This window comes from Rhamphochromis sp. 'chilingali' (assembly GCF_963969265.1).
Source record: "Rhamphochromis sp. 'chilingali' genome assembly, chromosome: 16".
Taxonomy (NCBI): domain Eukaryota; kingdom Metazoa; phylum Chordata; class Actinopteri; order Cichliformes; family Cichlidae; genus Rhamphochromis; species Rhamphochromis sp. 'chilingali'.
This window is the reverse complement of record NC_137943.1, coordinates 20,567,396-20,581,869: the sequence shown is the minus strand read 5'-3', so window position 1 is coordinate 20,581,869 and position 14,474 is coordinate 20,567,396. Positions and strand designations below refer to the sequence as shown.

Below are 14,474 nucleotides of genomic sequence, written 5' to 3'. Positions count from 1 at the left end.
ATTCTCAACGTTCCAATGCCGGACAACCAAACAGTTACCATTTGAAATGAGAAAAAGAGAAAGAATGGAAAATGGCTGAGGGATTAGAGGATCTAAACAGGATAAAGGGATAGGAGATTCTTGGTGTGATCCAGTTTAGTTTGAAAGATGGAGGGTCTTAACAAGGATTTGAGACTTTAGAATTCATTGTGCCATTATTTCCATCCTGTGCAGTTTCAGCTAAATTGTTTGCCATTTTTTGGCCTTTACAAGTCTCTAGTTCTTCTACCGACATCTTTACATCTTAACATCTTAACATCTTTACAAATGCAAGTGTACACACAATATTTAACATTACTTGGTAGAATGTGTTGTTTTTGTCTTGTGCATTTTATAATAACATGCATTTGAGGGGAAAAAATGTCTAATGTCATTATCACTCAACTTGCAACCCTCTCAGATGTTGATACGGCCAAAAATTGTGCAATAGCCATCAAATATAATCATGAAGACATGATTATATAGACTGTACATGCCAAAACATGACCAGCTTTTATCCTATTTTCTGTAAATCAAACATGAATGCATCTTGGTTTGGCAGGGCAGTAAAGTGCCCTAGGGCAACAACCTCCAATTGACTCGGGCAGCAACCTGCGCCCTCGTGTGACCATCTCCCTGTCAGTCTGAGCATGCTGACACCCCTGACCCTGTCAAGAGTGTCAAATTGCTTGTCAGCGCCCTTCAGTAAAGCACAATGACAAGCCCTCTAATGTATTACCACACGAGTGCCAGCCAGAAATGAGAGGCTGTACCTCTACCTGCAGCCTCAAGGCAGACAGGTGCGCCGTCAAGCAGCACACACACCAAGCATACACACACGAGGAAGCCCTTTCTATCAACAAAAAAAAGTGACCAGACAAATGGTACGCTGGTAAGAGTCTCGATGCATGAGGAAGCATCAGTTGTCAAAAATATTAATTATGTTCCGCATGATTTCATTAATTGTAATGCCCATGCTTGAAGACTGTGTTAGAAATGCATCCAAGATCATTACTCATGCAGTTAAAGATGCTCTTTGGGGGGGCTTACAAAACTCTTGTCAGTAGCAATCAAAACATGCTGCCTGGACCACCTTGGTAGCATGTTAGGCCAAAGGGCCACTCATAATCAACTTGTCAAAGTCACAGATAGCTGAATGTCGGAGAACTGCAAATAATACCAGATCAACATGACAAGTAAAAAAAAAAAATAAAAAATTAATTTCCAAATTTGGAAACTGCCTCGGTTCTGATGCCACAGATTTTGGTTGTTGCTGGTTGTCCTTCAGGCCCTGCTAGAACATGCTGTGCATTCCAACCAATTATCTACCCTGAGGTGCAACAGGTTCACACTCTAATCTTTGATGCCTCCTCACATGGGATATAGCTGGATTTAAACAGGGAACAAGGGTGGGACAACCCTTAAAAACTTGTATACATAGCAAACATGAATCAACTTCAAACCAACCCACTGAGGGAAACAAAAAAGTCTTTCAAAGAAATACTTTTATCCTCACTATTGTTTCATCTTGCAATGGCTCGTCATAGCCCATGTGGATGCTTAAGGTGAGTTTCAAAGAGAGCAGAAGAGGCAGCTTCAGATATTACATCCATCAAACTGCCCTTTGGCTTCACTGAAGGTGATGAAATGTCTGGTTCGAGGTAGGTCATCAGAAGGCGCTTAGAATTCGAAAAATGGACCATGGTAACCTCACGTCTGACCAAGTCATCCTTAACCAGGAAATCCAGTTCCCTGGCATGGACGTTGTGTTCTATGTGTACTCTTACACCTTGCCAGTATACCCACATACTCGAGCCAGCAATTTCCATTCTTATTACATCACCCTTACCACGCCAGAGGATTCATGTCCTTTCCGAGGAAGTGCGTCTTTAAAGAGCTTGTCTCAGCCATCTGTCACGGATGTCACCATCTCCCATCAACACCACTGGCTCCCACATATCCTGCACTAGTGGTAACTGAATGAATGAAAGGGTCACACTGGAAGTAAAACTAAAAGAATATTTTAAAAATAAAAGACCAAACTACAAATACTTTCTGACATCAAGAAGGAAGAATTCTGCACTGGGCAAGTCGTTTTATGGGAAAAAGATTTGATGTTTTCCAAACCTGAGCTTTGATGCATTTCAGTCAAGCCACCTCATTACCTTTGTTTCCAGAAACTGTGCCGTGAAATACTCAAACAACTTTAAAGTAGTATTGACTCAATATTGAATCGAACATTTACGTACATGCCCGGGGCGGAGTGCAAAATTTTATGTAAATCCCCTTAACGACCTTTTCAGGCCGCCGACAATCGCCATACAAAGGTGACTGGCAGGCGACACTGGTGCACATTTATCCTTTTGCCCCGGCCTGTCTCTCTCTGTGGCGCCCCCTACTGTGATAGGCGTGGGGTAAGGTGCCCAGTCGTACTTGCTGCCAATGGAAGAGGCCAGCATGGACCCTCTCATGGCAACGATGCAGGTCGTTGTAATAATGTTCGGTTTGTTTCCTGCTTCACACCCCCGTAATCCAGTACATGAGACGCAGAGGGAGGTATCCCATGCCTGTCCATCCGAGTTCCAACACTGCTTAGCCAAACCAACTCCTTTGTACGACTCACACAGCAGTCTATTGGTTGCCTCCGAGCCATTTCATAATGTGCGACTATTATCACAATTATTAAGATTAATGGAACCCCACAACACAAAACCCCAAGTCCAAAATAAGTTAGTTAACGCAATGCGAAGGCTCGTGAGATTACAAATAAAACATCTCTTGTGCATAGAAATGTATGCATGCTCACACCCATTCTTTTTTTCTGCCTGTTTCATACACACATACACACACACACACACTAGATCAGTGTTCCCAAGCCCCTTACTGAGCGTTTTTATCCTTGCTAGGCCTCGTCTCAGAGGGGAGTCAGGCCCCTACTGAGATTTTTACCCACTTCCTTGTGCAAAGCCTGTTTTGCCCCTTGGTAGCCATCTTCCATTCACTAACAGCAGACGAGCTCTGCTTTCTGTCTCATCAGCTTAAAATTACTTTGATTTGGAAATGACTGACTCAGGCGGAGATGGCCATAATGCTTCATAGGTGAAGACGTAGTCCATATTCCCATCACAGAAGTAAACATGAAGCATATTATCCTTCCAGACAGAGGCCATTTCTTGGAGTCCTACTGTATCTATCCCGTCTGAAGCCGTGGCCCCCCAGGAGGGCATAAGTCTTCTAGGGACACATTTAACATGAATAAAGAGGGGATTTTTGGGGGGCTATTTAAAAAAGAAGAAAAAAGAGTGCACGTGTGTATGTGTGTGCGCAAGTTTGTGCATGTGTTGGAGAAAGCTGTTAAGCGTGATGATGCCATGAAAATTTGTTTGCGTGTTTGTGTGTGTGCTTTCGGGGAGGGGGTGTAACATATAAACCCCCTACTGTCCTATTTCTAGTCGTCTGTCCACACATCACAGCTGTCAGTATCCAGTGAGATATGAAGACGAAAAGGAATACAGAGAAGAGCCCTTCAGTTGGATATTACCGCTGGCTTTCCCCGGGGAGTATGTTGGATTTAGCGTTTGCCTCTGGGATCTTTACTGTACTTTCGACTCCCTACATGGTACGTTGTAAATGCATATTATGATCAATCCAATAAATTCTGCTGCTTTTACTTAATATCCTCATTCAATAAAAGATAACACTGTATTATTATGATCCTTAAGTTTACAGATTATCTAGCTTTATTTCTGCCTATTTGTCTGCAGATGTTCACAGACAATATTGTTTTCAGCCCAAAGCTATAATTTTCCAGCGAAAGGGATTATCTCCAATTCCAGATATATGACTTGGCTAAATCCTGTGGGACAATATCTAGTTATAAAATATGAATTTGACAAGTTGCATTGTAACTTTTTGTGCTAATCTCAGTTGTCACATCTCAACAGCAGCACCTGCGCTGTGGTTGTATGTAAAAAGTAAAACTGGGACTTGATTTTGTTTTGGGTTTTTCTTTAGTTCTATGGAGTACATTTGAAATAAAGAAAGCTTTAATGCTACTTTTTTTTTACTTCCACTCCAAACTTCTAGCAAACTTTTTGTGGGATGAGATGTGACATTTTTATAGTGAAAAAGTAGAGAATATTTGACAGATGAAGCTGACAAACTCACTGCACGAATAAAGCCTTATTCTCTACTCTCTTTTCTTTTTTCGCTCTCTGTTTTTCTTTGATTTAGGTATTGTGGTTTATCTTGGTCCAGATGGGACCAGTAAACGTAAATGGAAAGCCATTCAGATGGCTGCTTAATAATACAATTATATAATACAATAATACAATATTTTTCTTTCTCTTTCTTGTTTCTTTTTCATATCTTACTCTGTTGTTTGCCTTCTAAGTCATCCGGGTACAACAGTTCGCAACAAGTCTGCCTCAAAGTAAACATATCAAAAAGTAGTAAAAGTTCTGTTGCCGGAATTTAAGGAGGCAGTTGCTCAGATTATGGACAGATCTGCACAAATTATCTTCAGTGAAGGTTTTAATGTTGAGACTTTTGTGGATGTGTGGAGATTGTGGAGATTTAGCGATGGGTCACCATGAGGAAACTACTGTTGCAATTAATCACCTCCAGCCAGTGTTCATTTTCAGGGTGATTTATACAATAGTACAAGAAATCATAGAAATATAAGTCAGGATATGATAAAGGACAAGTATTTAGGTATGGATATTTCTCACTATCTGAGAAAAAAAAAACTTTGATGCACAACATGAAACTCTTTGAAATGAAATTCTTTATTCGTGCAAAGTTTTAAATAAAATGTTTCTTTTCCACAAGTGAAACCCATCAGCGGTGATGTCTGGAAGTGTAAAATTTTAAAGTGAATCTCTAAATCATCCTGATGATTTATCCTGAACAATTATTTAGCAGCAAAGTAAAGTAGTGCAAAAACACTGAGTCATTGTTTTGTTGCTGTGGAAAATGCAGAGAATAAAAATATACCGTACAGTGCAGACGTCTTGAGTCACCTTTCATTTCTTTATATTTTGATATGAAAACACGAGATAGGTGCAGCGAATCTTGGAAACACCTGCAAACACGCAAAGTGAAAGTCGATATTTAGTGTGACCCCCTTTATTCTTCAACACAACATGAACTCTCTTGTCCAAGCTTTCTTGTGATTTTTTTTATATAAAAGAAATCTCCAGGCTTTTGAAGGACATTCAAAGCTCTTCTTTGGATGCTGGCTGCCTTTTGTTCTGTCCTCTGTCAAGATGATCCCACACTGATTAAATAACGTTGAAGTCCAGGCACTGGGGAGGCCAATCCATGACTGATAGTGTTCCACTGTGTGTTTTTCTATCCAGCTGTGCTTTTACTGCACTGGCAGTGTGTTTGGGATCATTGTCATCCTGAAAAATGAAGACGTTGCCAATCTTATACTTTCCACATGGTATTTCATGCTGGATCAAAATCTGATAGTATTTTCCAGCATTAGTAATTCCTTCAAAGGATCCCCATTACCACTGGGTAAAATGCAGCCCCAAACCATAACAGAGCCTCCACCGTGTTTTCAGATGAATGTAGACACTCACTGTTGTACTCTCTGCTGACCTTCTCAATATTGACAAGCATTTGATTATGTATGCAGGCATTTGAAATCTGGATTCTTCGCCCCATAAGACCTGTTGCCAATTGTTTTTAGTCCAGTTAGTGTGTAATTTGCAATACCTCAGCCTTTTATTCCTTATCTTATTTCTTGACAGCCAACTTTCAGCTGAGATCGTTCCTGCTGAGGCTTCAGTAAACTGCAGATGGATGAACTAAAGTGCCAGATGCATCTCTCAGGTCATGTGTCAGGACTTTTTTTTCTCCTGTTCCTTCCTTTTCCTGACTTGCATACACTTTTCATCTTCTATAGAGAGCGTTTTGGGTCTGCTATCCCTTATTTTACTCTCGACTTGTCCACTTTCCTCCTTTAAGGCCACACTGCACACCACGCCAAGTTTTTTGGATAATAACTCTTGGAGAATCACTTGGTTGGTGAAGAAACTCTGTTTTATGCATGTCAGTCTCCATTATTTTTTTTCAGAGACTCATCTAAGGAAATGGGAAGCAATAATTTGTTTTTGTGACAGGCTGCTAGTAGCTAAACGACGAAAGATGCCATTTAAAATTTAAATTCTCTGGTAGGTGTAGATACTGCTTGATCGCTTGAGTTAGGTGTCTTTTGTATGCCTGAATGAATCATAGGTTAGTGTTAAGTGGTTCAATAAACAAAGGGGAAAAAACTGTTCATCTGAAAATGGTGAAGTACAAGGGCTGGATAAAAAAAAGGAGTGAAAAAGCAGCCCATGTCCAAAGAAAAAGTTTGAAAGTCCTTTGGAAAGATTAACGAACTATTTCTCAAGCCCACTATTACTTTTTACCAAAAGAAACTGCAGTAGATTTCAGTAAGGGCTCTGTATAATAACAGTGCAATGCTGGCAACGCTAGCTGACAGTATTTGATTGTATTTTAACGAGAAAATTTGCAACAGTTTAAGCTTGTCTTGGGATTACAAAAAGGAGCTCTCTGTTATGGCATTAGATATCAATATTTTAATTGCACTCACTTCAGATGTTCATAATGACAGTACAGTGGGGAGAATGAAATGCTTTGTTATGCTTTCTAATCTTGTTAGTACTACACAAACGTGGACAAACCTCTAATTTACTCTACTAACTACAGGTAATAACAGACTGTACAGTGTTCATTCTTCGACAGAAAGACACATCCACAATGTGAGCACAGATGTTGTGGATACAAATGAGCATAGCAACTGTTATGATGTACACCACGTATTCTTTTGCCTTTAAAATGTTCTAAAAGTAAGAATGCCCGTTTACTCATCAGATTTATATCATTCATTTTCCTGCTTTTTTCCATGCCTTGTGTTATGAATTGAATTGGTCTTTTTCATTTTAGAAAAGCACAGATTACATCATCTTTACATATCTAAGAAAAGCGTGTCATTCAAAGCATGACAGTCATGCAAACTGGCACATGTCAGGATTTGTTTTTGAAAAACAGAAACTCTTGGCCTTTTTTTGTCACTTAGCAGCGTGTTTGCTTTGACAGAAACAGTTTGCAGTATACACTCTGCCAATATGCTCCCCCTCCCTGACTGTCTCAACAAAGTTCTCTGTGTGCTCTCTATCTCTAAAAGCAAACAAACAGAAACATAGTGGGGTCTTTGCTTCTTTCTAATAACTATATATAATAAAATGTATTTATTTTTCGTTTGTTTTGGATGGCAGCGTTGATTTTAAATGTCCGACAGCTTTCCAAAAAATGTAGGCCAAACTAAAAAGACAGTAACACTTTGCAGAAACTTTTAACTGCTGCTATGAAACACCTTCCACACCTTTAAAGAAGGACAACTGTTGCTTTGAAAATATGCTGAAAGCGATCTCTATGGCATTCTGCGGGGCAAAACCACAAATTACGGTGGCAGAGTGAATGGCATTATGAGACTTCAGTGTGTGGTCCTTCACTAGTCTCCCCTCCTGCTGTTCTCTCCTGGCCTTCTCCCCTCCTGCTGCCCCCTCTGCTGGGGTTAGCAGGCATAGTTGACCCTGGTTAAAATTCAACTGTCCCGGTAATAATATGGTTAGTTTTTCCCTTATTGGCTTGGTCATGGAACAAAAGGAAGTGGAAACTGCAAAATTAAAAAGGAAAGAAAAGAAAAGAAAAGAAAAGAAAAGAAAAGAAAAGAAAAAGAAACTCAAATGAATCTGAATCAAAAAATTATGATAGACTATAGAAAATGATGCATGCTGCGGCAAGCTTTGGGTATAAACGCACATGTTTAAAATAATTAAAAAGGAAAAGTGAAGCAAAATTGCTCAGGCCTTAAATATAATTATGTGTGTCCTGGGTTTATACTGTGAGTACTCTGGATGCATTTACAGTTTTTAAATCCAGCAGTGAATCATTTACTTACATCGGGAGATAGTGGTTTTATCGTTAATCCTAAATTGCACCTCTTCTTTCTTACATCTTTACCTTGGTTTTTGTCCTCTTCAATTACAGTGTGTGGCATCCACTGGAAGCAATAGCAATAATAATAGTAATAATAGTAATAATAATGATAATTGGTATACAGACTGTTGGCAGTCGCTTTTAACCAAGTTCCATGTCTGAGCCTCCAGCAATCCACCCCCAGCATGAGTCAACTTTGGTGTGTGTGATTAATTTATCAGTATACCCCCCTTAAGGATAAACTAGTCACCATAATTAACTGCTGAATAAAGTGAAGCTCGTGGCTGCCACCATATTTTCAACAGAAAATCGTTTCCTGAGGTCATATCTAAACTGGGACGGTGGGTTGGCTTCAGATAGTCTTCATCAGACTTCTTTTTGCAGTCAGAAGAGCTGCCCACTGCTGGCCATCAGAGGTAACACAGGTCTAAGGCACTTTTGCATTGGCTTTGTTTTTCAGATGTGGAACCGAAGTCTATTAAAAATAGATACAGCCAGTGATTTTCAAAATATTTTTTTCTTTACTGATAATTAATTTACCACTGGAATGCACTACGAGTCAAAATTACTTGTTTTAATCAGTGCTTACAGTATAGACTGTATATAGAAGCTAGATGTAGGCACTGTGATGTCTGTTTTGAAGTTTCCAGTTGAGCATCTTGTCCAGCGCTGACATGGATTTTAAAAACTTTCCCAATATTCACAAGTGAAAAGGTGGATCAGATTTTCTCGTTTAATCTTAACTTAAAAGATGGAAACTTCAAAATGAATTATATATAACTTGCTCATAGAAGTAGGAAAGTCCAGTGGTCAGGTCTCTGCAGGACAAATTAGCTGTATTAATGGTGGCCATCGCAACAGATTCTGCCAAAGAGAAGCTGAAATGAGCTCATAAGACAGGGCTCTGACTTTTTTCCTTTCATATCTTATCAGTCAAGAAGAATATTATAAAGCTGAATGATTAACCACAAGTAACTTGTGGACTCAGATACATGAAGTGTTTCAGGTTTTGATTAGTGCGGTTGGAAAGGAGGTGAACCTCGAGCAACTAATAAGCTACTCCTGGGAACTTTAGCAGTTAGTGGGTCTTCAGCAGGGATAGGAATTTAAAAAAAAAATTATGCCACTTGGGAACCGCTTCCAAGTTTTTCAAAGCATTGGAACTGTGTCTGAACTTATCAATTCTTTTATCAATCCCTGTAGCTGCTGGCAATGCACATTAATTTCAGATCAGCAATGTCATACATGCGTGTCTAGTGTTGCCATAAAAAAGAGTCATTGCAGGGAAGACGAATGATTACAAAGCATTGCTTCATGAAGACAGATGATAGCCGTGTTAGTTGTAATGTCTGTAACATAATTATTTCAAGCGGGGTGGAAACAACAGCAACATACGCAACATGGGATTCACTTCAAGGAGTGTCATGTATTTGATGTGCACCACAAGTGCTATCGCTACAGTTTCCCAACCGAGCAGCTCATCAATGCAGATGTGTAACAAAAATTTTATTTAACTAAGAAAGCCTGAAAGAAAATGAATGCCATACTAGTCTGCCTTTATTTACTCGATTTTAGATGTTAACTGAGAGATTGATGTTACATCTAGAAATAGGCAGTAGTCTGTTTGGGATTTAAAATAAATTAAAAAAAATCAGTTTTGATGACACTGAAAATCTGTTTATGTATAAAGGTGGATCAAGGATCAATAAGGGCTGGGCTGGTGAGCAGATGCAATGATTGCACTGGTATAAAAAAAACTTTATAAATTCCTATTCCTAGTTTTCAGGGAAATTTAAGATTCAATTTCAGTAGTAAATTAAAGTCAACAGGTCATAGACACAGCATGCTTATCGTGCATTTGTACTTGCCAGTACAAGGTAAAGCTATTTTTACTCTAAATAGTGCCATAACTAAAAAAAAAAAAAAAAAAAACTAAACTAAAAAAAAAACTAACTAAAAGTGGAGGCTGTCATGTGTGCGTGTGTTTCTCCCCGCAACCACAGGGGGAGACACTTCTCCCGGCACGGTGAACGCAGGAGTTTTGCAGGAACCTCTGACGTGTCAGACTGTCGCCATTTTCCTAAGGAAGGAAACGCCTAGAGGGAACAAAACATTTCAACTGAGTAAGTGCAAGAGAGACTTTTTGTTAAAGAAAAAAGAAAAGGTAGCTTTTACAATATCTGAAGGTAAATGTACAAAACCCCATGTGTTGTCAAGCAAAATCGGCTTTAGTGTGTGCGATTCCGATCACCATAGTCAGAAAAATCTGACTTGCACCTTGTTAGCGGAATTATCTGAATCGACGAGTCTGTCCTTCCTTTCTGTGTGCGTGGGAGGTTTTTTTGTACTCTCTCGCACATGATTTCATATTCAGTGTAACTGGGAAACACATAAATAGAAATGCAATTGTTGTTTTTATTTCTCAAGTTGGTACTCTTAAAATCTGAGCGGGTCGGACGACTATTAGCGTTGCACCGTAACAAGCTAGCATCACCGTTTGTTTACCTGCTCTGAAAGTTTTTGCTCCGAGCTAAATATTGAAAATGCTCCAGTTAGCCGCGTAAAATATTCGGTTCCAAACTGCATAAACTGAAAAGACAAATACTGGTACAGGGTGACAGCTAGCGAGTTTCCTTATAATTTCATTTAGTAGCTTTCAGGAGTCACGGAGCGTTTAACGTCCCTTTTATCGAGGTTGGTGCTACCACGAGTTTCTGCCTTTAAGTAGAATTCAGAAGCTCATATATTGCATATAGTATACATCACACTGATTAATGCGAGTGCGATAACAGAAAACTGCTTAAAGATAATTGTGTTTAGCACAACAGTAGCATCATACTGATTTCTGAGGATATTTAAAAATGTCCTAAAAGTGTCTAACAGCCTTTACAGTTGCACTCCCATGCTGCCCACGTGACTCAATAACAGCAAAATTTCAAACATTCACCTTTAATATTTTGACACAAGCAAATGTAGCTGTCTGTAAGATGATTTGATCACGCCGTAAGACCCATCTCACTGATTAGATGAGGCTAACAAAACTTTAGTCATGGACATAGACTTTATTTAATCCCACACAGAGGAAATTCACTTGTTACAATAGTATAAGGGACAGGAAGAAAAAGCAAGTTAGAGATATATATTAGAAAAATAAAAATTGAAAATAAAATAGTGTACAAAAAATACCAAATTGCTATATGCAGAAAAATGCACCACTGTTTTTTTTATATGTACATTAAGTGCAGTGGGAGTAATAATAATAGTAATACATATGTATTTTTTAAAACTGTATTTAAGTTGCACACAATATTTTTTGTTTAATGTATGGCGATATTGAAGTTTGTTCTAGCCTGGATGGTGTGATCAACACATACTCAGACCTTCAGTTTACTGTCACAGCAATCAGAGGCAGTGTGTCCGTCATTTGGGAGGTTGGAACACGGTTTGGTGTTTTCTTATGTTTACCAGCAGCACGTCTCTGTATTGGAGCTGAACAACTCCTCTCTTTCTTCACAGGTTTTCTTTTTGTTTTTTTGGCCTTTTTGGGTTCCTGTCACCAGCCGCCATGGGGAATATGTTTGCAGGACTGTTTAAAATGTTCGGGAAGAAGGAGATGAGGATACTCATGGTGGGTCTGGATGCTGCTGGAAAGACAACGATTTTGTACAAGCTTAAACTCGGAGAGATTGTGACTACCATCCCTACAATAGGTAATACAAAAACTGTTTTACATGACACAGGAAGGAAGCCTAAAGACTCGGTTTGTTTTTAATGTGAATATTTGTTTCATATCTACAGGTTTTAATGTGGAAACGGTAGAATACAAGAACATCAGTTTCACTGTATGGGATGTCGGCGGTCAAGACAAAATTCGACCGCTGTGGCGTCATTACTTTCAAAACACTCAGGGTAGGTTTTTTCCTCATCGCCTGATATTTGATGGCTCATGTTAGGACTGCTATTTGAACATGTCTTCTGGTTTGTATTTAGAAGATTTACACCCATTTATTTGATTGCACTTGCTCCAGGTCTTATCTTTGTCGTGGACAGCAATGATAGAGAGCGATGTGGAGAAGCTCGTGAAGAGCTCCTGAGAATGTTGGCAGAGGATGAGCTGCGTGACGCCGTGCTGCTAGTGTTTGCCAACAAACAAGTAAGTCATCAAGTCTTTTATATAAGCAGGTGTACATCATAAACACTTTTCACCTTTCCTTTGTCTAATGATTTCTCACCTTCTTTTTTTTATAGGACCTCCCAAATGCTATGAATGCAGCAGAACTCACAGACAAGCTCAATCTTCATTCCCTGCGCAACCGACAGTGGTACATCCAGGCGACCTGTGCCACCACCGGAGATGGCCTCTATGAAGGGCTGGACTGGTTGTCTAATCAACTCAAGAACCATTAATGATTACGGCATTTTAAAATCCAATCTCCTCCACCCCAATCTCTGACCTTGCTCTTTACTTTTAAGATCTTGCTAAACTGAGTTATGTTGTACTGGAAGCTGTTATTACCACAAACATGCAGGCCAGTGGTGGGGGTGGGCTATTCTTGTAAAGCAGCTTTATTTTTATTTTTTTCACATTTTATGTAAGTGTAAATAAAGTTGGTAATGGGGCAGCTTGTTGCACGCTTTAAAATCCTACTGTGGTGATTTGTCTTTCTGGCTGTTGGGCAGCCATGTGTGCATTGAATAGAAAAACAAAGGCAGGGACTTTACCAGCAGATAAAGGTTACACGTACTGTAAGGACTGATTTTAATTTTTTATTAGAAACAATAAAGAATCATACACTGATTATGCACTACTTGCAACTACTACTGGTAATTTTTATCAGTAACTAGAAGTACCAGCGCCTCAAAATAAGTATAAACACTGGCATTGACTATATGTACTGACATTGCCCCCCCACCTCCGTCACGCACAATCTGTGAACACCTACCAGCCTTTGTTGTTTTAAACTAAGAAATGTTGCATTGACCTCACATCTACCTGCTTTGGGGTAACAGGGAGGAGCCAGCCTCTTGAGCCTGCATTGAATTCTTGTATTTTAGAGTCTCAGGTTGAATATGTGCTGCCTTTGCAATGTACTTGTTAGCAAAACTGCATGATGTAGTCTGTTTGTCTTTAAGGGCATGCATTATTATCTACTGGGTGTTTACATCATACAGCTGCAAAGGAACTCTTAGCCCACTAATTACTATAGCCATACACTGTTAATTTGTTGTAAGGAGTGGCTTAGCATCCTCACTAAGGGCTCTATTAACGTTTGCCTTTTATTGAACTCAAACCTGGGAATTTGCATTGTGCAGCTATGACATTAGTGCCAATGTTTTCCTTTGCAGCACGTTGGGTTTTCTTTCGTAAACTGGCCGTCCATAAATGCCTTTTTTTTTTTTTTTAATATGAGACACATCACTTCCCCCCCTCCCCCCAAAACTTATTTGTAAAGGGTGTGGCTGTTTTAACTGATTGCATCGTTTGATTTTTAGCTGCCTAAAATGTAATGTTATTCTCTTCTGGTTGTCTGTGTTCTTATGTAAAGCTTGATACTGCAATTGATTTTCATTTTGTTTCACACCATGTAATAAAATCTAAGTTTATGCTGCTTTTTGTAGGCTGTCCCTTGACATCAACTATTACAGAATTAAATGAAGTTTTAGACTATTTAGACAAAAGGATTAGGCATCACCTTGGCATTTTTCTGCTCAGCGAATCAATCTAAAACAGAATATGAGAACACGTATGTGCAGCAATTAATTGGCAATTGATTTTAGTTGCAGCATTAATAGAATTACTATTACAAAGGCCCCAAACTTGTGTCTGTGACTTCTTAAGGCTATCACCCCTTGACCTAGGAAGAAATATGTTGCCCCAAGGTGATGAAACCACCCAGTGCTTAGGTTAAAGCAGTTATGTGAAGAGCACACCCTGTTTCACATTGTGTAAGGGTGGCAATCTAGGACCACATTCTTGCAGGTTGATTAGGCTGCTACGGTTAATGCAGCCAAGCCTGTAAAACATGGCAGGAGAGTATGGTAGCGGTGGAAGAGGAGGTAGTTTGAGTCTTGGGTCCCTCATAGGGTGGCTTTGTCTAGCCTTCTCTCCTGCTGCTTCATCAGCTTGGTTTGTGTGTGGCGGTCTAACGGTACTCGGCCATATAAAAAAAAAAAAAAAAGGGCCAGCCTAGTTTTTTGCACTCTTCTTTATGAATGCCTTGCTCTTTTTTTAGTGTACCCCCCCAGGTGCCAGTCCACAGAATACCCTCTTTCAGACCAATTCAAGGCAAATGCAAACACTACTCTATTATGACCAGTAAAGAGCATTCCAATGGTATCGCACCAGTCGGAGCTGAACCTAGAATGACGAGGGATTACTTAGAAAGGAGAATGGCCAGTGTCTGAGTAGTAGGATGAGACGGAGATGTATAGATGGAAAA

The 14,474-nt window shown here is 39.5% G+C and overlaps 1 protein-coding gene across 3 annotated transcripts; it reads left to right on the top strand.

Moving 5' to 3' along the window:
• Positions 1–10,019: 10,019 nt before the first annotated feature.
• arf1 (ADP-ribosylation factor 1) lies at positions 10,020–13,643 on the top strand. Of its 3 annotated transcripts, none has more exons than XM_080906998.1 (5): positions 10,020–10,157; positions 11,551–11,744; positions 11,833–11,943; positions 12,063–12,187; positions 12,283–13,643. In XM_080906998.1, the coding sequence occupies exons 2-5, from the start codon at positions 11,600–11,602 to the stop codon at positions 12,439–12,441; spliced, it is 540 nt and encodes a 179-aa protein (XP_080763124.1). In that variant the 5' UTR covers positions 10,020–10,157; positions 11,551–11,599; the 3' UTR covers positions 12,442–13,643. The 3 variants fall into 3 exon arrangements, with proteins under 3 accessions (XP_080763124.1, XP_080763125.1, XP_080763126.1); XM_080906999.1 differs by having other exon boundaries at positions 10,129–10,220; XM_080907000.1 differs by lacking the exon at positions 10,020–10,157 and adding an exon at positions 10,556–10,728.
• Positions 13,644–14,474: the final 831 nt, after the last annotated feature.